This window comes from Maniola hyperantus, chromosome 11 (genome assembly GCF_902806685.2).
Source record: "Maniola hyperantus chromosome 11, iAphHyp1.2, whole genome shotgun sequence".
In the NCBI taxonomy this organism is placed as follows: Eukaryota; Metazoa; Arthropoda; class Insecta; order Lepidoptera; family Nymphalidae; genus Maniola; species Maniola hyperantus.
Window position 1 is genome coordinate 618722 of NC_048546.1, and position 23222 is coordinate 641943.

Below are 23222 nucleotides of genomic sequence, written 5' to 3' on the forward strand. Positions count from 1 at the left end.
GTTGTTTTTCGTTTTTGAAGTTATTGTGCAATGATGGGTTGCAATATACTAGGTTACAATAGCCGAAGCGAACGTAAAATAGTAGGAATAACATTTCACAAGTAAGTACCTCTGCTTGAGCAAGAAAGATCGAGGGGGCCACAGTAGTTGCATATCTGATATCCTCTATTAATCTGTGCATATCTGTGTGCATGGTGCATTATCTCTAATCACGGAATCTTGTATGAATGTAGTATATCTCTATGTCTCTAATGGTCCGACAAGGCTCTTTTGGCACTTAATGACATTGACAGGGGGTTGTAATTGTAGAACAAAGGCTGCCAGCAAATAAAATCCCCTCAATTTTACGGAATATTTGAAAATGTCAATGTCCAAAATCGAGTAAGTTTTATCTCATTTTAACTGAATAAGAAACTGAAAATGCCGTCGCTGTTTCCAAATCGAGAAAGAATAATAAAAACTATTTATTGGCCATGGACTTGCAACTTATCATATTTACCTGCTCAAATACTATATTTACTTAGTGCTAAATATAGCTAAGAGATGCAGGCACATTTATTAGCAGGATATATCCTGATGTTATGCAACTATGTAACTATATGGAATGGCTCTAATATTTAAAAAACAGTGAATTTCCGATTTTTTAGCAACACCGCATATAAGGGGATAGTGGCGTGACACTTCACAAGATGGCGGCCACGGCGGTGTTATGGTTAGAAGCCCCGTTAACGTTCAATGGTTCAAGCATGTTTGTCAAATAGTACGTTTTTTGACGTTTTGTTTGATGACGTCATCAGACAAGAGCACGGTGCAAATAATAAAAGATAGATTGCATCCCAGGTAAGGACATAGGCTACTTTTTGTCCGAAAATCAAAAGTTCCCACGGGATTTTTAAAAACCTAAATCCATGTGGATGAAGCCGCAAACATCAGCTACTTATTAGGTATAAAAAAAAATTATGTTAGGATATGAAATTAAACAACAGTAAAATTTTTCTTCTATATTTTAGAAAAAAGCACCGTCTGTAAAACATACAAATTTTTGATAAAAATCGTTTTTATTGGCATCGTTGGCGTCTTATAAAATTGAAAAAATGAATTTTTGGATACATGTAATACGACAGTATAAAAATTTATTGTTCATCTTCATCACAAGGAAATTAATAGCTAAAGAAATGAATACAATCTTAGCTTTAATATACGCAGTTGAGCATTTAGTTTTATTATCATTAAACCTACGATTTTAATCTTACTTTCTTCTGGAATAAAATTATAGAGAATTGCCAAATTTAAAATGAAAAGACTTGGTAACTACACTCCTAATAAATTAAATTGACCAGAGGCATCACACGACGCGTGGAATCTCATGAAAAAAAAAACTTACAATTTCTAGTTTAAAATATAGAGAACACAAGCACAAAGCGATTTCAGAGTACCTACAGTAATTAACGAATCCGGAGTGCAGTGTGTTCCCAACTTAAAATAAAATCAGTACTCAATCTTAAAATTTACTCTCCATTAAAAATAAATAAAATGCTCGTAAAATACACTTATCCGATATATTAATTATTAATATATATATATATATATATATATATATATATATATATATACCATTAAAAGTGACATAGAAAATTTGGTTCCTACAATCTAATGATAAAAACCAGTTCGCGGAGTCCGTTTATTTTGGATTATAAAGTATTTTTAGGGGATATATATATTTTTTTGATAACTGGCTTCACTTTTTGAGGAGTAGGCATAAAAAATCAGTGTTGCCACAAACGGACGACGCAAGCGGGTCTTAAAAAATCTTAAATCGAGTCTAAAATACGGCGATACTAGCGATATATAGTTGCGATAAATAATGGAAGGTAGTTCAGGCCGTCTTCTCCTGCTCGATGATGTCCTTAGTGGGCAGAGGGTTCTTCTCACAGGTTTCGGTGTGCTTCAACTTTGTGGGGTCGAAGTTTTCGATTCCGTTCAAGAACTTGTTCTTTTCCTTTTCCGCTTCAATCGCTGGTGGAAAAGAATTCGATTAATAAGATAAGCTATTTTTATGTTACTCTTCAAGTTCATCTATCCCACTTTTTTATTCGGCAACAAGTTAGTTAGCCCTTGAGTCTCTCTACAGTCCAAGACCCTATTTTACCTGGTGTGATGCAAGTGGTAAGTAATGCAGTCTAACATGAAAACGAGTTAACTTGAAAGAATTATAGCATTGAATGAATATAAATTGCTTGGTGTTACGTCTTTGTCGTTTTAAGGTAGGTAATGGCACCGATTCTAAGCACAATCTAATTTTAGAGTATTCGCACCCTCTTCTTACTATTGTAATATGAAAAGGACAGAAGCAGTTTGACATTTCTAAGTTTAATTTTTAGATGGTAAAACCCATGATTTTAGCACGCACTCGCGAACCTACTGTTTAAATTTGTATTGTGCACTAAAATTTAGAGTCTTTAAATGTGAAAGTAATGTTCCGTTCCTTTTTAGCATTAGTAAAAAGAAAAGGATGCAGATACTCTAAATTTAATTTAGAGAGAGACTAGAGAATCGGGGCCAGTAACTTACTTAAAAAAGTGTTTTGTTTCTGTCTGTATGTTATGATTTCATGGCGCAACCGCTGAACCAATATTGATGAAATTACTTTCACTTTGTACCGAGATTGCTTGGTTCCTGCAGGAGACGAATATAGGATATTTTATACGCCACGAGTTCCCACGGGATTTACTAATTAATTGGCGCAAACGAAGTCGTGAGCATTAACTAGTATAAAATAAAGAAAGGAAAAACAATATTAAAGCTCGACCAGAAAAATAAAAACTTTTTGGGGCGCCACATTTGCATTTTTCATTACAACACTTATTCATATACCTAACACATTAGAAACCACAACATACGTCTAGCGAGATTTTCATTTTTCCGGTCAGGTTATACAAGTTTTATGTACATGCTAAAGCGTAAAATAAAGCGTTAAAAAATAAACCTTCAATGGGCGGCAAGGGGTTTTTTTCCTCAGTCGTCGTATGCTTCATTTGGGTTTTGTCGAAGTGTTCCACTCCATCTAGAAGATTCTGGTGTGCCTTTTCCGCTGCCACAACTGGTAGAAAGCAAAAAATCGTGCACGGCAAACATAAGTAAACAAGCTGCATTATGTATAAACGGCGGGTGATACAGAGAGCTATGCTTGGAATTCCTCTGCAGGGTCAAATCAGGAATGAGGAGATCCGTAGGGGAATCAAAGTAACTGAAATGGCTCAACGGGTTGCGAAGCTGAAGTGGCAATGGATATAGTTCGAAAAACCGATAGACGTTGTGTGCCATGGTGCTATACTTGTGACCTCATAGCGAAAACGCTGCATTCGAGTCGCTGCAGACGACATCAAACGAGTCGTAGCCTCGTAGGGAACTGCTGGATTCAAGCGACACAAGACCGTAGCGTGTGGAAGTCTCTACAAGGGTCATATTATGTCCAGCAGTCGTACGTGAACTGTTTATTGTAAAAGCACATATTATGCGATCAAATGTAAAGACCATCGCTCTATTTCAAATATCAAACTAATACCTACAGGAGATTTGTTTATACTCTGCTGGTTTTTTACGTTATAGTTATTTTTTCTAGGTTTTCTTTAAATATAAAAACAATAACCAAGCCAAAAAATTGTTAAAAGTGGTAAAATTTTGAAATTATAAGAGTTACTAAGTACCTACCTTGCCATTGGATCTTTATATTTGAATCACACAGAAAACAAATATACATGCTACAGTTTAAAATTAACACGTAAATATAATAAGGAAAAGCGTGTCTCGTAAGCTAATAATTGTGGCAAATATGATAAGTAATAGAAATATTCTTCATAATGATGCACTAGAGCATGTTAAGTTACAAGGATTACCAACTTTTTGAATTTTTTAACTAATTAATTTGAAACGTACCACTGAATATGCAATTTTGAGTTAATTTAGAAATAGGAAAGAATAATTTTCGCGCAGAAGTTTATTAATACTCACCTACAGTACGCGGCAGAAAGTAATGTACATCGACATTTAGAAGGAGATAGCAGATTTGTAGAGCGTTGATCCTGTCATTGAGACTGACAAAACGTCATATAGGTATGAGTGACAGAGACAACGCTCTACAAAGCTGAAATGTCATTCTAAAGGCCGCTGTACATTACTTTCTGCCGCGTACTGTACTATTAGTAAGTAAGTAAGTACTTAATTAGGTTCGCCAGCTCCTCAATGTATAAATCATTTTGGCAAAATGTCGTTGGAAATAGAAAATATAATTCATACTGCTTACAAAAAGAACAGTTGGAAAGCCTTGCATTTTATCAAATATTTTTTTAATCGCTGCATTAATTATTAATCAACACTCATCATGCTTATTAAATAAAAGTTTTAATATTACGTAGAATAACAAATAAAACAACATTATACCATCTTTATCAGGAAGCGGGTTCTTTTCTTGTGTTTCTGTGTGTTTGAGACTGGCCGCGTCGAACTTTTCGATCCCGTCAAATAGGGACTTTTGAGTTTTCTCAGTGGCAACATCTGCAAATCATAGACAAGATTTAACTTTCGTCACAAAATAAGGCGGAGTACACATAAGTAAAAAAATAACACTTCTAAATTGTTACGATTTGCACCTATGTTAATAAAAACTGTATTTTGCAGTCATGCTATTTAGAAGTTAAAAGAAATTTTAGTACAAAACAGGGAAAGCTTTAAATTAATTAATTTTTATTAATTGAAATCGTAACTCGAAAATCTTTGTTAAACAAAATATAGGCTAAACAGGACGAAAGCCGTTTTAAGTTTTAATTACAGCGCATTTTGCCACCCATTTCGAATACCTAATGCATTAGGTAGGACTATTTTTTCGACGGTGTCTGTTTTTCTTAGAGACGAAGGCTGAAATTGTTCTACGTCGTGAAGAAGAGCTGTGTGTTGCTTTTCTTGCGCTACGTCTGTCAAAACAATTATTATAATGATTGTTTGATTTCACCTGTGCTTCAGCTTAACTTTGTATGTCTATAAGCATTTTCCTCAAAACTGACGGGACCGATTTTGATGCAATTTTTTTGTGTCACATAAATACACAAAAGCAAGACCCCTAGATTGCCTTTATGAACAAGGGGCGCATAATATTATGTTGTGGCCTTTTAATTTTTTTTTAAATATATAATAATATTGTTTCTGATAGTACTTATTGTTCTTTTGTCGCCTAGGTTGGGCATCAAGTCTCATAGCGATTATTTCAATCTTATCGACCGATAACGTTATTTTTGTTGTGGATTGAGTTGACGAGTTTGAGGCCAGATCTTATCTTCTTATACTTATATAATTTTGATACTCGGCAAAGGTTTGTCGATAATAATAAATTAGAAATTAGGTTGGCGTTAAACGCTAGGTAATACGCTAAATTAGTGCTGAATAGTATTTTTTCATCATATTAATCAAATACTTACCTAGTATAAAAAATCAATTATAAGTTGGTATGTTCCTTAAAAACTATAATATACGTTTACGTACTGTAATATACGTTTGTATATTACACAATCGAAGATAATCAAAGAGCGTGGATTTGACTTGCAGCTCGTTCTAGCAATGCGCGGGATTACAATTACTTTTATGCACGGCATGATAATTTGTAAATCGAATCTTTAATAACCGGCGATTTTCTTGCTAGCTTTTCTTTGTAGGAAAGGCATTCCGAACAAGTGGTAGATCAGACGATTCAAAAGAGCTTATAAAAGTTTTTTTGAAAATGTTTCTATTCAACTCAATTCTATAATAATACTTAAGTAGTTTCATAATTCCAAAAGCATCCTTTCAGCAGGGAATTTAGTAAAAAGATGAACTGAAAAATTCCTCGTTCTTTGTCGATAAATCAAAAAATATCTCTCAATATAATTATCTAACTATACTCACGTATTTAGTCGACGCTAGCCCGACTAGTTTTAGTTGACTCCCTTGACAAAGGACCCCGGATGGGTTCGAAACTAGTCGGGCTAACGTCGACTAAATACGTGAGTACAGCTGTTGAGAGATATTTTATATAATGGAAATCACTCACGATAGTTTAAACGCTAAAATAAAAAAAAAATTGCAGTTAACCGCTTTTTAGTTAAAAGACAGCAAAGTATAAAAGTGTACCTTCCGCGGAAGGGAGGACGATCTTCTCGTTGGTGTCGACGTCGCGCAGACAGCTGGGGTTGAAGGCCTCGAGCTGGCTCTTGAGGTCCGTGGCGACCTTGGGCAGGTCCTTCAGGGAGGGCGAGTCACTCACTGAGCAGGCCATTGTTTGGAGATCTGAGGGCAAACAAATGTAGGTACTATTGAGTTTCTTTATTTAGATACCTACTAACTGATGCCCGCGACTTCGTCCGCGTGGATTTACATTTTTCAAAATCTCTTGAACTCTTTGGTTTTCCGGGATAAGAAGTAGCCTATGTTTTAATCCAGGGTATAATCTATCTCCATTCCAAATTTCCTCCAAATCCGTTCAGCCGTTTTTGCGTGATTGAGTAACAAACACCCAAACATCCACACTTTCACATTTATAATATTATTAGGAATTAGGATTAACCATCGCACACGGCTTCGGATTTAAAAAAAACCGATCCTATAAATTTCAGTTAAGTATTTTTAAATTCTTTTTCTTTTTAGACCTTTGCGGAAACGGCTATTTATGACTGTCTACCAAAAAAGAACTGAGGTCATTAATAAAATGTCTCGGTGCACCCAAAGGTATTTAGTATTAAGTAAATGATTCACGTGACTTCATCCGCGTCGATTTACGTATTTAAAAATGTCTCTGATTTTCCTGGATAAAAGGTAGCCCCTGCCCGTCTCCAGGATGCAAACCATTTTTATACAGATTTTAACAGATTTTATCAAAATCTGTTGAACGGAGTGACCGTGAAAAGGTAACAAACAGGCAGACGTCATATACACATTTATCATTAATATAGATTTTAGCTTCTAAGTTCTAGGGCAGTCATTAAAAACCAATTCAAAGTAAATAAATTCTCCTATATATTCCCTTCTTCTAGATCTAGTGCCATCTCCTACCGCAGGTTGGGAAACTGGCTTATGTTCACCGCTGCCCTAAATAATGACCTTGTAGTTTGAACACAATATGTTAAACCACTGGCGAAGGTTCGTGCCAAGGTAGTCTCCTATATCTACGAGCTACCAAACAAAACCAGTAAACATTAACACCATTAAGTTCGATTACACCACAAATTAAGCTGATTCATAGCTACATGGACTACACCCTGTATAATTAAAAGCTTAACGGCCATTTTGTTTTCGCTTCCACATAAAGAAATGGTTTAGTCATCAAGGCATCGGTCGAACATTATCTGACTAATACGAACTTGTAGTCATAAACACACTAACTTAATGATTCAAGACGAATTTATCTATGTTTACATTAATTACAGCTACTTTCTTTCGGGCCTAAAGCAAGTGCATAGTAGATAATGAATTGAGAACCTCTTCTTTTTTTAAGTCAGTCAAAAACTAAACCGCTTTTACATCTAAGTTCTTTCGAAAGCATACCTAGAAATTTTTTTACATTAAGAAAAAAAGGTATAATTGAAAAATTTAAATAAACGCAGTCGAAGTTGCGGGAAAAAGCTAGTAATCTTCAAAGTTCAAACTGTTAGCAAGTAGGTATCTACAGTAGTGTTAGACTAACAGTATTTACAGTTTTTTAACGCTAACAAATTGTACATGTAAAAAAGTAAAAGTTTAAGTAACTAGTAGGTAGGTATCCAACATAAAACTTGAGTAGCTAACTAAACACTTATTTCTATAGCAGAGTAGAGTAACTATTACCGCTAAACCGGAAAAAAAGATTGTTTTTGCTAACAGTACCGGTTAACTCCGATCGGCGTTACCTGACTCATACGGCTACCTACCTACATAACAAACCTCTTTCCATACTTATTAGCAACACATTACGTGACCGACAAAAATATGCTTCACGTTTACCGGTTTGGGGCGATTAAGTTGTGCTGTACAATTGAAAAACTAGACTTGTTTCGCGGGCAACATTATTTTGGTAAAGAAAAGAACAATATAAATATTCATCAGTGTGCATTCACCCTTAACATGACTACTTTTTTTGTCTATGCCAATTGCCAGGTATATTATGTCACTCTTTGCTCACAGCTCACAGCAGTGCTGTCAGAGTGAAAGAGCTGTGCTCACTGCTCATCGTTAAAATTCGAAATTTAAAAAATAGCAAAAGTGTTTTTGAAACTCAAGGCCATGATGAAGCTTTTTTAGAAAAAAAATTATTTCATTATGATACCTACGCTTCATTTCATTTATTTCGGACGACGACGACACTTGACTCTAGTAAAAATTAGCACTTTAAAACATCATATTTAACAAACGGATCTAGAAATCGAAAAATGATGTTCTCACATCCACAGTATTTTTAAAAGACCTATTCAACGATACCCCACACAATAGGGTAGACGAGATTTAATAATTTTGTAAAGTGGTGATAATAAAAAGAATACCCGGCTGAGTTTGTTGTGGGCTCTTCTCAGACCAGGGGCGCGTTTGGAACCCTCGTAGCTTTAGTTTTAAATTTGCGAAATAATTATCACCACTATATCTTAGAAATCCAACATCTGACTTTCAAAAAGAGTTATTAATTACCTATTTTGAATAGATCATTTGACTTTGACTTGAGAAAAAAAAATTCATTCCCACTTTACATGTAGGGGACAATTTTATTTCACCACTTTGTCGGCGTGATTAATATTTATACCCATGCCAAAGTACAGATTTCTAGCACTAATAGTCTCTGATATTAACCGAGGACGGACGGACGCACAGACGGACGGACATGGCAAAACTATAAGGGTTCCTTGTTTACTACGGAACCCTAAAAATGAAGAAGAATTATTGAAGTGTGCGCCATTTGCGCACACGAGCACGACACGACATACAGTCAACGGTCTATCAGACACCAGACAGTATTTGCGCATACGAGAGACGACACGAATACAGATTTGGCCGGTCATTGTTGCCACTGATGCGCTGTATTGTGTATACCAAGTGAGTATACATCCGGTTGGCGGGAAACAATCTTTTGTCCGGGAGGAAGTCTCGGCGGGGTGGGTTTTACTAAATAATCGGCTATTCAACGTTTTATTCCTACCTGCGCTGCGGCTAGGGTTGACGCTTTGTAAAAAATCTTGTAGAAACTCTTGTATGAGGCTCCGTACCTCAAAAGGAAAAAGGAACCTTTATAGGATCACTTCATTGTATGACTGTCTGTCTGTCCATCTGTTGTGTCTGTCAAGAAAACCTATAAGGGTACGTCCCGTTGACCTAGAATCATGAAATTTGGCAAGGTAGGTAGCTAGGTATTAAATACGAAAACCGTAAATTTGTGCCTACATCACAAAAAAAATTAAAATGTGTTCATGAATAAATAATTAGTATTTTGATTTATCATGCAAAATGTCGAAAAAATTACCCGAGTACGGAACCCTCGGTGCGCGAGTCTGACTCGCACTTGGCCGGTTTTTTTAATTACAAATTGTTTGCTGTAAAAAGGTATCAACCCTAGACCATACCATGGACGGAGCTATGTAAAAACTGAAATGCAAAATGAGCATTCGACTCTTCTGTTTTAAAAACATAAAGGTTTTTAAAAACAGTGCCCATTAAAGCCTTTTCTAGGTGTTTTTTAATATCACGAAGCAGTGTTTGAATAAACTATTCAGACTGTTACAATAAGCATTCGTTTAATTTTTTAAAGTTTCTTGTTCCCTATAAATTAAGACGTTTACCATCTTATTTTAAGGGTTCCGTACCTCAAAAGTAACCCTTATATAGGTCGTATAGCACACGTAAGGAGAAAAATCCGAAAACCATGAATTTGTAGTTACTACATCACAAAAAAGAAATGTGTAGGTACATGAACAAATAATTAGTATTTTCGACTTTCAAAGTAAGATTAATATACCAAGTGGGGTATCATATGAAAGTGATTTTATGCATAAGTAAAAGTTTTTGATTTATTATTCAAAATGTCGAAAAAATACGACTGTAGTAGGAACCCTTGATGTGCAATTCTGACTCGCACTTGGCCGTTTTTTTAGAGAAAGTTGATGATAATCTTCTTTTTAAAATCATAATATTTAATTGCTTAAAACGCACATAACTGCATGCCCGGGATCGAACCCACAATCTTTCGAATAAGAATCACCGCTCTATTCAAATTTATACCAACCTATAATGAGCCACGAGTCACGACCGAAGCCTCCCAACACACAATGATTCAATTTAATTTAACCGTTCTTTCAAACCATATCACTATGAATGTAAAAGTGTTCCAATCCATCGATATAAATGACAAGAATGAATGTCAAGCGAACAAAATGTTTCACGGTTTTGGAACCAAATAAATCAGCGCCACCTCTTAGATACTAATGAACGACCCGTTTGAATCACTGAGGTTGCATTGGTGATAAAGCACCACTGAGTCGGTGCCATTTTGTTTGTTCAATAGCCCTGTCCATACGAAGTAATATATAAGTCAATGGTTCAAATCACATAAAATTATCACTGATGCGTCATAAGAACATTATTTATTGTCACATAAATCACGAGACCTAATTAAAATTGACAGGATGCACTAAATGCGTCCGCTTTCAATTTATTGCTTCAACTTGAAGATGCACCCGATAATAGGTGATTGACATTAAAACATCATTAAAATAACAAATTCAGAACACTTACAGATCATAAACTAGCTGATGCCCGCGACTTCGTCCGTGTGAAATTAGGTTTTTAAAAAACCCCTGGGAACTCTTTGATTTTCCAGTATATAAAAAGTAATTTTTTGCATGGGTATAGATAAAGACCTGGAGAGTGACATAAGCTACTTTTATCCCGGAAAATCGAAGAGTTCCCACGGGATTTTTAATAACCTAATTCCACGCGGACGAAGTCGCGGGCATCAGCTAATGATTTATTTCAAATATACTCCAGCAACCATTTACCATAGCATATTTAAGAACAGTTATTTGGCTCTTGGAAATTTTTGAATTTCGAATGTACCTACACGAAGCTGAAAAACAAAATGGCGTTAAATTACCATAAATACTGTGGTAGAAGGTAGAACCAAGAACTAACTTTTATTGTAACCAATGCAAAGCATGATCCTACAACTGCTCTAATGACAATGCATAATTAAAACTACTTTATAGGTAGATACCATTAACCATATTATTATGTTCCTCGGTAGATTCTATCTGTAAAATCCTTGCCCAAATAAAATCAAGTGAGCTATTGTCCAATTGTGTTTAACGGTTTGTGTCGTGTCATGGCTCCTTTCCACCGCCTTTTACGGTAACCAAACGAACGAGAAGGACAAGTACGACCGGCTTTAAAAATATTACGATAAAAAACATATCACAACACGCACGCCTTAACCGACCATATGGTGGCTGGAAAAGTTGAGCGTTGTTGCTTATGGAGCATCTGTAGACGTGCCAACTGCCAACCACTCCAATTTAGGTTGGCAGCAGACTTTATTCACTTTGGTAATTTGGCTGTTTAGTCAGTCTAGTCTTATTACAGGACTGCGCAAGGTAAAGGAGTGTTATTTTAGTATTCTTTATATAAGCGAAGTTTTCCAACACTGTGCTTTCCGGTGCGAGGTCGCCATTCTAACCTTGGGACCAACGTCTATCGTTATTTCGAACTATATGCCCTGCCCATTGTCACTTCAGCTTCGCCCATTTACCCGATTACTCTACGGATCTCCTCATTTCTGATAGAAACTTCAAGTATAGCTCTCTCCAGCCATGAGGCCTAAAGTTAGCGACCATATCTCGGATCCATATGTCATCACTGGTACCACACACGTACCTTTTGAAGACTTTTTTCTTCAAATACTTAGGCATTTTGAACGAGAAAACATTTTCAAAGTCGGAGTCGGATTCGGTGGCTAACCTCTTTCTCGTTTGCAGTAGGTAGTTAAATGTTTTAAATCTCATATTAAGGTCTCATAATTACTTGTTACGAATTCGTTACGACCCGACTTATTCCTCGACTTATTATTGAAACCTCCTTTATTGAAACCCAATTCATAATAATTATTTATTTATGCTTAAAGTTATGAATATTCGGTGAAGTCTGTGTGTTGGTAGTGAATCTTCTGACTAGGCAGCCAACTTGTTGGAACGTCTATAAAGCTTTATTACTTGTGTAAGACTGCTTTGATAAGTCAAACAAAAGGGTGCTTGTAGTTGACTCACTTTTTAATGCTTCATGAGTCATTAGTCGGCCGATATGCTTATGTTCAGCGAAGATTATACTCGTTGTCTGTTGTGGTTTACTTCTACAAATTCTTGTGGTTACGGAGTAAGTAATTTGTCGTCATTCAAGATGTTAAAGTGGTCGCTACACACATAGCCGCTAGGTTTGATCACATTTTGTCAAGGCAATGACAAAGTCATTAATTCTTGACCAAGACTTAAAAGAAAAGTGGTACAATACATCTAAAGAAAGGTAAAAAAGCCAGGACCCAGAGCCGAGAAGACAGTTTAAAAAACAAAATATGCAGTCTATTGTTCTATTACTGGCAACACTAAGGTTTTCGAATTTCGAATTCAAAATATTCTATCCGCAAATCCTTCCTAAATCTGAATTACTACTCCTTTTAAATTCAAACAAGTTTTTAATTTCAAAACAGATTAATATTATAATAATATTAATCTGTTTAGAACAATAATTGTTCTCGCTCTTCAAAAGTTAATTTTACGAATGCAATGAACTAATAGTATTCTGGGAATAATATGTAGGTTAATACCATTTTATACCTTTTATATTAATTGGTTATTTCTATTATCTTTACCTACTTAAACAGTAGTAGGTACCTTTGATGTGATAATTAAGCAGTGTTATACTTATAAAGAAATAACTATTTACTGTAATACATAACAAAGTAATTTATATACCTACCTACCTAATAAAAACAATAAGCTTACCAGCTATAGGTAATATTATCATATATTAGCCTCGGATTTTAGCTTAGAAATGTTATAGAACGTGTTAAAACTGTAATCTAAAAATAAGAAGTAACATTAGGTAGGTAGGTAATTGGGTAGGTACTTTATATGTATCGAGGTCCGAGGATAAATCTCCTCTCAGGTTTCCCTTCTAATAATAACACATTCAGCCGAAAAATCGATACCTCAGTCATAGCCCATAGGACACAGCTCTACATTAGGTACAATAATTCGTGAATCGCGTTTCAAAGGACAAAAAAACTTGTGATCGATAGTAGCGAAATTACGTCCCGTCTGAGAGGGGGAACCGTGCACTGAACCGCGCCGCTGTGACGTGGCAGGGTTGCCAGGCTTCCGGCTCTTGCCGGACATGTTTCGTTTTTTGTGGTGACTGGTGAGTCTTGTTTGAGGTTTATGACTTAAGCTCTCAAGGAAGGGTTTGTTTTTGGAAATTCTACCTCCAAGGGATAAGGGCATCAAAGTTTGTTATATAAAAGTCTGTATTTTTTTAAAGAAAATAAATTTCCACCACCTCGCCGATTTTCCAAAATTCCACTCGAGCAAAGTCAGGACGGGTCAGCTGGTATTTTACTATAAAAGTTTCCGTCATAAGTAGTTTTTAAGGTTCGGTACCTCAAAAGGAAAAAAGGAACCCTTATAGGGTTACTTCGTTGTCTGCCTGTCTGTTGTGTCTGTCAAAGAAAAAGGGTTATTCTCGTTGACCTAGAATTATTTTTGGCAGGAAGTTAAGTCTTATAGCACACGTACGGGGAAAAATACGAAAACCGTGAATTTGTGCTTACATCGCAATAAAAATTGAAATGTGTTCATGAACAAATAATTATTATTTTCAACTTTCAAAGTCCTTACTTTGAAAGTACTAATCCTACTTATTAATATGTGGGGTATCATTTATAAAACAGTTTTTTTATATAAATAAATAAATAAATAACCTTTTATACACATTAATTTTTGATTTATCGTGCAAAATGTCGAAAAAATATAGTACGGAACCCTCGGTGCGCGAGTCTGACTCGCACTTGGCCGGTTTTCTTAAATGTGGTTTTAAAAAGGTGTTTGGCTATTAAAAGATCATGTCCGGTTTTTAGGACAAAATATCCGGCCTTAATATAGTAAGTCCGATTTTTGCATTTCAGGGCCTGGCAACCTTAACGTGAGTCACGTGGGAGCTGTAGGGTTGCGAGCATATAAAATTACTCCCTTTGCGTGTGGAGAATAAATTTGGTACAATCTCATTTTATTTTGGCTGTCTTTAAAACCTAACAAGTTTAAAAGAGGGCTATATTTTTTTGGTGCTCAAGTCTTTATATTTTAAGACTATCAAATTACTAAAGGGGATGATAAGAATGAAAAATGTATACACGGTAGCTCCTAAATACAGTGAATAATTATTTTACTTCAATCTTTTTTCCTGCAATATTTATCAAGAAAAGCTGAACTATGTATTTGAATTTTGACAAAATATTGTTACCTGATAAAGTAGTGTATGAAACTCTACATAGTTAAGTATTATAATACTCGTGTGATACTATGTTTTAAAATTTAAATACCGCCTATTAGGCAACCGTTTTATAAACTATGCTTTAAAATTTTAGTCCAGGACTTGTGTACCCCTACCTACTAGTAAAATAAAATCGTCAAAACGTCAATGAAAGTAATAGAAATAAATACCTTTATGGTACGTTTCCACTGAAGCGTAGCGGAGAGAAGTATAAAATAATAAAATCGTATGTACTTATAAAGTTTTCTAACTGCGTCCCTACAAAACGTCTACCGTCTGAGCCAGAGCCAGACCGTAGAAAGTTAAGGTTATTAAAATTTCACCGTAAGTAGGTATATCGGTAGCTGTGGTGCCGACTGCGGCGGCCGTCGCGCCGCTTACGCGTAGGTACCGTTTTACTGATTTACAACACCTATTCATTTCATTACAGTTTCTAATGCTTCTCAACGTGAATGGCAATGGTTTATAGGGCATTTTACAGCTTAAAAGCATTAGCTTCTTTGGTATAGTTTTAAAGTTTTTAATAAACTAAAGATTGCGTACCTATCTTGTAATAACCAGTCTCAAAGTCCCAGACGTACATTGCAGACGTTGCATAATTTGTGTAAGGGAGATACGAACTAGTTACATGAAATAAATTAACTGTATTTTTTTTCTTATCGTAATTTTGTCATAACAAAAATTCATTATCATCATCTTCAACCCATTATCGGCTCACTACTGAGCACGGGTCTCTTCTCAGAATGAGAAGGGTAGTACTAGTAGTCATAGTCCGCGACGCTGGCTCAGTGCGAATTGGCAAATCATTGTCATTTAACATTAATTAAGAAATACGAAACTACACACAAAACAGCAAACTCAAGGTTTGATATAACAAAAATATCTGATCTATTTATTCTATTTTCCTATTCGTTTGAGGCAGAGCAAGATTTGCGTCTGAAAAAGTGTCTAACACTTTTCTTTTAAGAAAAATAGATACTTGTACTTTCTTTTAAACTCGACATTATGTAACCAACAGTGAAACAAGACTTTTCTCCTGATTCAATAGAACCAAAAAGATATACCTACGTAAGTATATAATTATAATTCTTCTTTTTGTTTGGTGGCTCTTCGAAAAGTTATAATTTAAAAGATAACAAAAAATTTATAGCGACTTTCAAACCCAGATCCCCAGATGGCTTTATAAGCCCATAACATTTAATATTATCTTTGTAAGTATCTATATTATTTTTAAGACATCTCTTTATTCCTATCTCATATCTTTCTTATAGCCATTAAAATAAATGATTACATTGCTCTACAGAGAAAGGAAAGGCTACGTAAAAAATTACTCGTGACAATCGTCGAAAAGGTCTTATTTAGAAGAGAAATAGCTCCCATAAATCTTGTAAAGTGTCGTAAAAGATTTATTTAAGACCAACTTTAGCACAAATAATGACCTGGAAATAAATGGCTAATACGCAAATAGGTAATAATTTACCGACACCATTACCAAAATAGTTCTAGATCTCTTAAACGACGCATAGGTATTATAGAAGTAAATTACCAAACCCATTTCACAGGGTAATTAGTGTGTAGGTACAACGTCGACGTTGAAGAAAATTTAGGTCACCAAAACATTAGGTATTTTGGAAGAGCAAACATATCATCTCAACTCAAAGCCAACCCACTACTAAGGACGGGTCTTCTCTCCATGCGATAGTCTACTACACTGGCCAACTGCGGATTGGAAAGCTACACACACCTTTGTGAACATTATGGATAACTCACGTTTCAGATTTCTAAATTTCAGATTTCAACTGCACGATTTTTACCATCACCGATAAGGCAAGAGATAATTAATTGCTTAAAACGCATATTTCTCCCAAAAACTAGAGATTTTGAACCCAGGATTGAACACTGGACTTCACCCTGAATAATAAATTTTATACCACTATACTTTATATTACCTTATATTACTTTATAAACTTCGTCCGCATGAACTACTAACTGCCCCATACTTTAACCCCTTAGGGTTTGAATTTTCAAAAATCCTTTCTAAGCGGATGTCTGCATCATAATAGATAATATCTGCATGCAAATTTCAGTCAGCTTTTCCTTTGTTGAAAATCATAAAATTGAGTCTAATGTTTCACACAAAATTCGTTATCCGAAGTTCATTTATCATCACAGATAGAGTATCGAGCGATATCGAAATTCCGCTATTTATCGTGATTCAAATACAAAACATTTCGCCATTTCAAGAAGATATACGCAGAATCACGGACGACCTTGCCGTCTATAAATACGGTGCATTCCAGAAGATCGTGCTTCGTGACATACGATTGCCATAAAACAGCCTTGTTCTGGGATGTAAAGCATCTAGACACGTGCCAACATCAGTTTTAAAAACACGTTCAATAATACCTACTTATAAATATGAAAATTAAGTTAGATTGAGACAGGCCGACTAGCCAATAAACTTTTAAATCCTGAGTTTAGTACATAGTTGATAACCAGTAAATAAAACTAACAAAGCCAGAGTGTTAAGAAGGGATAAAATTGCAAGTTACCTTTAATTAAGTATGACAACTCCGATCCAGTTAAACACATCTTCACTCCATTCAACTCCTCTCCACTTAGTGGACTGACACCCTAAAAACTATTGTAATACCATATTTCATCGTCATCATGATCAACCCATCGCCGGCTCACTACGAATTGCGAATACTCTAAAATTAGGTTGTGCTCAGAATCAGTACCAATGTCTAGAATCTAGACGCAATTGTATAGCCGCGATGTTGTCAGTCGTCATCATGATCAACTCATGGCCAGCTCACTACAGAGCACGGGTCTCCTCTCAGAGTGAGAAGGGTTTTGGCCATAGTCTACCACGCTGGCCATGTGCGGATTGGTAGACTTCACACACCTTTGAAAACATTATGGAGAACTCTCAGGCATGCAGGTTTCCTCACAATTTTTTTCCTTCACCGTTAAAGCCAGTGATATTAATTAATTAAAACGCACTTAACTCCGAAAAGTCACAGGTGCTTGCCCGGGATCGAACCCCCAACCTCCGATTAGAAGGCGGACGTCCTAACCACTAGGCTATCACAGCTTCGTATATAGGTACCATATTTGGAATGGAGAAAATATATCGGGACATCTGTAGATGCGTGTAAGTAAGACAGCCTTGTTGCCTGAGATGTATAAAGGCTAGCACACAAACGAAGTACATACGCCTTTTCACCATAAATGGCTGCAATGTGCGAAGTAGGTCGCTTTGTATGCCATCTGAAGCCGACCTTCGATGCGCGACGCGTTCAGATGAGATTAGCATTTCTATACGATTTCTGTATATTGATTTGTCAATCAAACGTATGGTTTTCAATTTTGTATTCACATTAATATCGAAATTGATGTAAGTATCGTGAATAATTTGGTTTTTTTTGCCTGATATTTTTATCATTATCATCGTTTTTATTCAGTCTTTAAATAGTTTATTCGAGTTTAGTTTATAAATCAATATGTCATAGAGGTATGCAGGACTTTAAAACTTATTGATTAAAATCCCAACAATTAATGATGAGTACGGTGACGAATAATTTAAAACGTTAATTCACAAATTCAAAAATAAAACTCGAACTAAGCATTATTATTAAGTAGGTAATAAGTAAGTAGCTACTTTTCATTTAGATGGTAAATAATAATTTAGTAGGAAAAGTAAGGTTATAACATGAATATACAATTGATAAAGCATACATTAAAATTCTTATTTAGCAGAATTGCAAAGAATAAAGTCACCCAGATGACTGGTATAATTAACATAGGTAAAAGTGGGGAGTTTTTGCTATTAATTAATTTAGCCTGGCAACATTCTGGGAACTCCGTGCTCCGGTAGTATCAAATGACAGAGGGATATCTTACGTGCACTTCAACGGATATCCGGTACATTAAAGAAATGAAGATGATTTTATTAATTTAGTCAGGTTCATTTTAATTAGAACATATTTTCATAAATTGAAAAGGAACTCCTCCTTTTTTAATTGACTTTAAAAAATGAGGAGGAATCTTTGTTTTTTTGGGTAGAATTTTCAGGGTTATATAGTTCGCGAGAGGTAAAGTTGGCAATCGGGGAGGAAACGCCCCGCACACCCGCCCAGCCCCCGCGCTTACCCGGTGCGGGCGACGTGCGGGTGAGCGGGGCGTCCCCTGCCTCATACCCAGATTACCATCTCGACCTGTCGCGGACTATACCTGCATATGTATGTGAGTTGCTTTATTCCACGATAACTTCTAAATATCTTTAGAATCAATCAAAAAAAATCAATATGGCAGTTCTAGATACAGCGCCATTTTCAAATGTGAAAATATTTAGCTACTTTTAGTTTGTTTTCTTGGCAAGGTCGCGTAGTGTTTTTCTTTATTACAACTTGTTATACCTAACCCCATTACTTAGAATTGGTTTTTTTTACTAAGTAATATAAAATGACACGATTTGTACATTTTTACTAATTTATGTTCCTTATAACTTATTACTTATTAGTTACCTAGCCAATTTGTTTTTTCATAGCTCAAAATATAAGTCGTATATCTATTTCAAATCAAATCATAATATACTAGTGGTTGGGACGTCCGCATTCTAATCGGAGGTCGGGGTTCGATCCAGCGCACGCACCTCTAACTTTTCGGAGTTTTAAGTAATTAAATATCACTTGCTTTAACGGTGAAAGAAAACATCGTGAGGAAACCTGCATGCCTGAGAGTTCTCCATAATGTTCTCAAAGGTGTGTGAAGTCTACCAATCCACACATGGCTAGCGTGGTACACTATATGGCCAAAACCCTTCTCACTCTGGGAGTGAGACCCGTGCTCTGTGGTGAGCACGGGTCGATCATGATGATGATGATGACATACAATACATGATACTTAAATACTGCTGTGGCAGAATACTGATATGATAAGTATGGCTGATCGCTTGTGTATTTGAGACGGACTTGTATTGTTGGATTTAGATAATGCCGAATGTTGCGCAAACACAAATTTTGTTCGTTCGACAATAAACATTACCTCTGATAACAACCACATCAAAAGAACAATAGTTTACGGTAACAAAGGGCGAAATGAGATCAGAAACATGAAAGTTCGTGGTTCCGTACGTAAGGTTCCGTATCCGAAATATGCCAATGGGACCCTATCTTATTTTATTCCGTTACAAGTTAGCTCTTGACTGCGATCTCATCTGGTGGTAAGTGATGATGCAGTCTAAATATGCTGGTAGCGGAGTAACTTGGAAAGGGTATGACAGTTTTTGCTACATACCTACCCCTTATTACTAAGCCTCACAGAGAATCACGTTCTGTCCGTCTGTCTGTCTGTCGGCGGGCTGTATTTCATAAGATAGAGTTGAAATTTTCACAAAATGTATACAAGTAAAAAACCGGCCAAGTGCGAGTCAGGCTCGCGCAATGAGGGTTCCGTAGTACAGTCGCATTTTTTCGACATTTTGCACGAAAGGAATTCAAAAACTATGATGCATAAAAATAAATATAAATATGTTTTAGAATGCACAAGTGAAGCCCTTTCATATGATACATCACTTGATACCTATATTATGTAGTTGTCTCACTGCGAAAATGGAAAATACAAATTTTTTGTTCATGACCACAATTTAATTTTTTTGTGTGATATACTTAACCACAAATTCACGGTTTTCAGATTTTTCCCCTAATGTCTGCTATAAGAGCTACCTACCTGCCAAATTTCATGATTCTAGGTCAACGGGAAGTACCCTGTAGGTTACTTGACAGACAGACAGATAGACAACAAAGTAATCCTATAAGGGTTCGGTTTTTCCTTTTGAGGTACGGAACCCTAATAAAAAGCTTTTTTCAACAAAATTAAGTTGACTAGAGTCTCCTCTGATTTTTCCACGTAGCGGATTTGCATTTAACATGCGCAGCGACGATACCTAAAATGATCTAGATTTCTAGGTGATGTACCTAGCTTCTCCAGCGCACGTAGGTGTGGAATAAATTCCATGACGAGATGCGCTATTTCTCGCCTTGTACTCGCGCCAGTCGCTATAAATAACATTACAGACACACAGACCGATGTTTTGTTTGACATTTGAACACTATGTTTAGAATTTCGCGCTTTTTTATGTTTCACAGATTTTTGGCGATTGAGTCTTAGACTGCGATTTTCTTTTCAAGTGTTCCGTACCAGATGGGTGCAATCGGGCCCTATAACTAAGCTTCCGCTCTGTCCGTCTGTCTGTTAGCGGGCCTGTATCTCAAAACCCGCGGGGTCATTACGTGAAACGTTGCAGCAGCGACAGCAACGCGACAACAGTAGCAATGCGACATTTAATTTGCTGTCTCTCTTCTTCTCCTTCTTTTTTGCTTTGTGGCTATTGCTGTCTCTCTCTAGCCGGACGTTTGACAGCAAGATACCGCGCCGTAATAGGTATCGAGTTGACATTTTCACAGTGTTATTGCTATTGCCTCTATAATAAAAAGTAATAAAAAACCCAAGATGACGAATTGTCAAAATGGCCGCCATGCAAATTAAATATAAATAAAAAGTAGGTACATATAGTGTACCTAGTACGGAATCCTTCATGTGTGAGTCCGACTCGCACTTGACCGGTTTTTTCACCTACTTACGTAATGAGTAATGTTAGTACATCTTTAAAACATAATTACAAAATAATCGTTCATTTCACACGGAGGAAGTCATAAAAATATACGACGCTATAATGACTTCCGCTGATGGTAAGTGCTGGCTATCGGTTGTCGTGTGTAGGCGGCTTTATCTAGCCACTAATCGGACAATAGCTCATGTACTTATCGATTCAGTAGATAGGTACAACAATTGTCCATCTTTTTTTTTTTTTTTTGAACTTTTTTTTTTATTGTCCATCTTATATTAATTAAAAGCGTGTAATTTTAAAAGCATACTTAAATAGTTTGACCGCATAAAAAATTCTAATACTTAATACAGTAACTAAAAACTAGAATCTAGAGCTGCACAGCCATAGTTAAAAAAAAGATTCCGACGAATTGGGAACCTCCTCCTTTTTTGAAGTCTGTTAAAAACCCAAAAACCCATTAAAAAAGACCCAAAGAATTTCTAAGTACTACTTAAAAGACCTTAGACTAAGTAAAACACAAGTAAAAGATGAAGGTCGATGTTTAAAAATACGCATTAATAAAACCTTAGACGAGCTTAGAATGCTTAGATTGAAGTGCAGTTAAAAATCAAAATCTATGACTTGTTGACTACAATCGCATGAGAAAGTGTTTAGAAAATAGCGCTGAAATCAAAGATGCCTCATTTAACGATTTGACTTTTATAGGTTGATATTTAAACTTCCGTTTTTTCTGTGTAAACATATTTTTTCATGATTATCAGCCCATCGCTGTCTCACTACTGAGAACGGATCTCCTTTCCTTTGAAAACATCAAGAAGGACTCTCAGGCAGGCAGGTTTCTTCACGATGTTTTCCTTCACTGTTAAAACAAGTGATAGGTAATTAATTGCTTAAAGGTGCGTCTCCAGGACCGGACCTCCGACATCTAGCATAGGAGGCGGATCACGGCTTGTCAGACAGTTTCTTTTATTTTCATCTTGGAATCTATTTCGTTTCGTAGGCAGTTAGACATCAGGCAGGATAGGTTTATCGGGCGTGTAATCAGACAATAGCGTACGAAGACAATGCCAGCGATTGTCTCGGTGCCACGTCGCGTGTAATAGACTCTGCTGCAAAGCTAAGGCGGGCGCATATTGAGAATGTCACACGATTTACATGCGGTATACGTTCAATCTGCATTTTGCGATACTGACACACCTTCAGAGACACAGGCTATCAATATAATGTAACGTGATTGGTTTTAGAAATCATTAGGTGGTACCTACACATGTTTTATAATGTGTGGTTATAAATAATATTGCTACGCAATAAATTCTAGAATAGTCCCGTCAAAATAGACATTCAAGGGTACAATAATTCGCATAGGTTAAAAATGGGTACAAATATGTATTGGGAACACCAATATATAAATTAATTGTGAAAAGTCCCCATCTATTTTTATTGATGTATCCAACATTAGTACCAATTTTTAGCCCTATGCGAATTATTGTAACCTTAAATGTCTATTTTGACTGGACTATAATATAATTTATATCCCGTAGTGTGAAATAAGCTTAACATGTTCTTATAGAAATACTAACTTATGCTCGCGACTTCGTCCGCGTGGACTACACAAATTTCAAACCCCTATTTCACCCCCTTAGGGGTTGAATTTTCAAAAATCCTTTCTTAGCGGATGCTTGCGTCATAATAGCTATCTGCATGACAAATTTCAGCCCGATCCGTCCAGTAGTTTGATCTGTGCGTTGATAGATCAGTCAGTCTGTCAGTCACCTTTTCATTTTATACATTTAGATTTAAGTAAATCAATTTGGCTTAAAAAAAATGATTTCTTTTGAGGCACATTTTAATCCAAAAATTATAATTAAAAATTTTGAACAGATTGTATAACCTGACTTGGCCTTTTTATAAATTGTTCAAGAAAATTAATATGTCCTATCAATACAATTTAGATTCAGTTTTGTAGGAGCTGAATTAGTAGATATGGACTTACTTTTAATATGAGTCGTAAAAT

At 35.9% G+C, this 23222-nt stretch overlaps 1 protein-coding gene across 4 annotated transcripts in view; it reads right to left on the minus strand.

Annotated features, from left to right (window-relative positions):
• Positions 1-988: 988 nt before the first annotated feature.
• cib (thymosin beta cib) overlaps positions 989-23222 on the minus strand; it is a 28293-nt gene continuing 6059 nt past the window's right edge. Inside the window, exons 2-6 of one of the 4 annotated variants that reach the window (XM_034973397.2) lie at positions 6160-6315; positions 4857-4970; positions 4441-4554; positions 2987-3100; positions 989-2016 (exon numbers count right to left, since the gene is read on the minus strand). In XM_034973397.2, the coding sequence (XP_034829288.1) occupies positions 1877-2016; positions 2987-3100; positions 4441-4554; positions 4857-4970; positions 6160-6304 (627 nt within the window). In that variant the 5' untranslated portion in view covers positions 6305-6315 and the 3' untranslated portion in view covers positions 989-1876. The remainder of the gene's footprint in view (positions 2017-2986; positions 3101-4440; positions 4555-4856; positions 4971-6159; positions 6316-23222) is intronic. The other 3 variants (XM_034973398.2, XM_034973399.2, XM_034973400.2) reach the window with 3 other exon arrangements.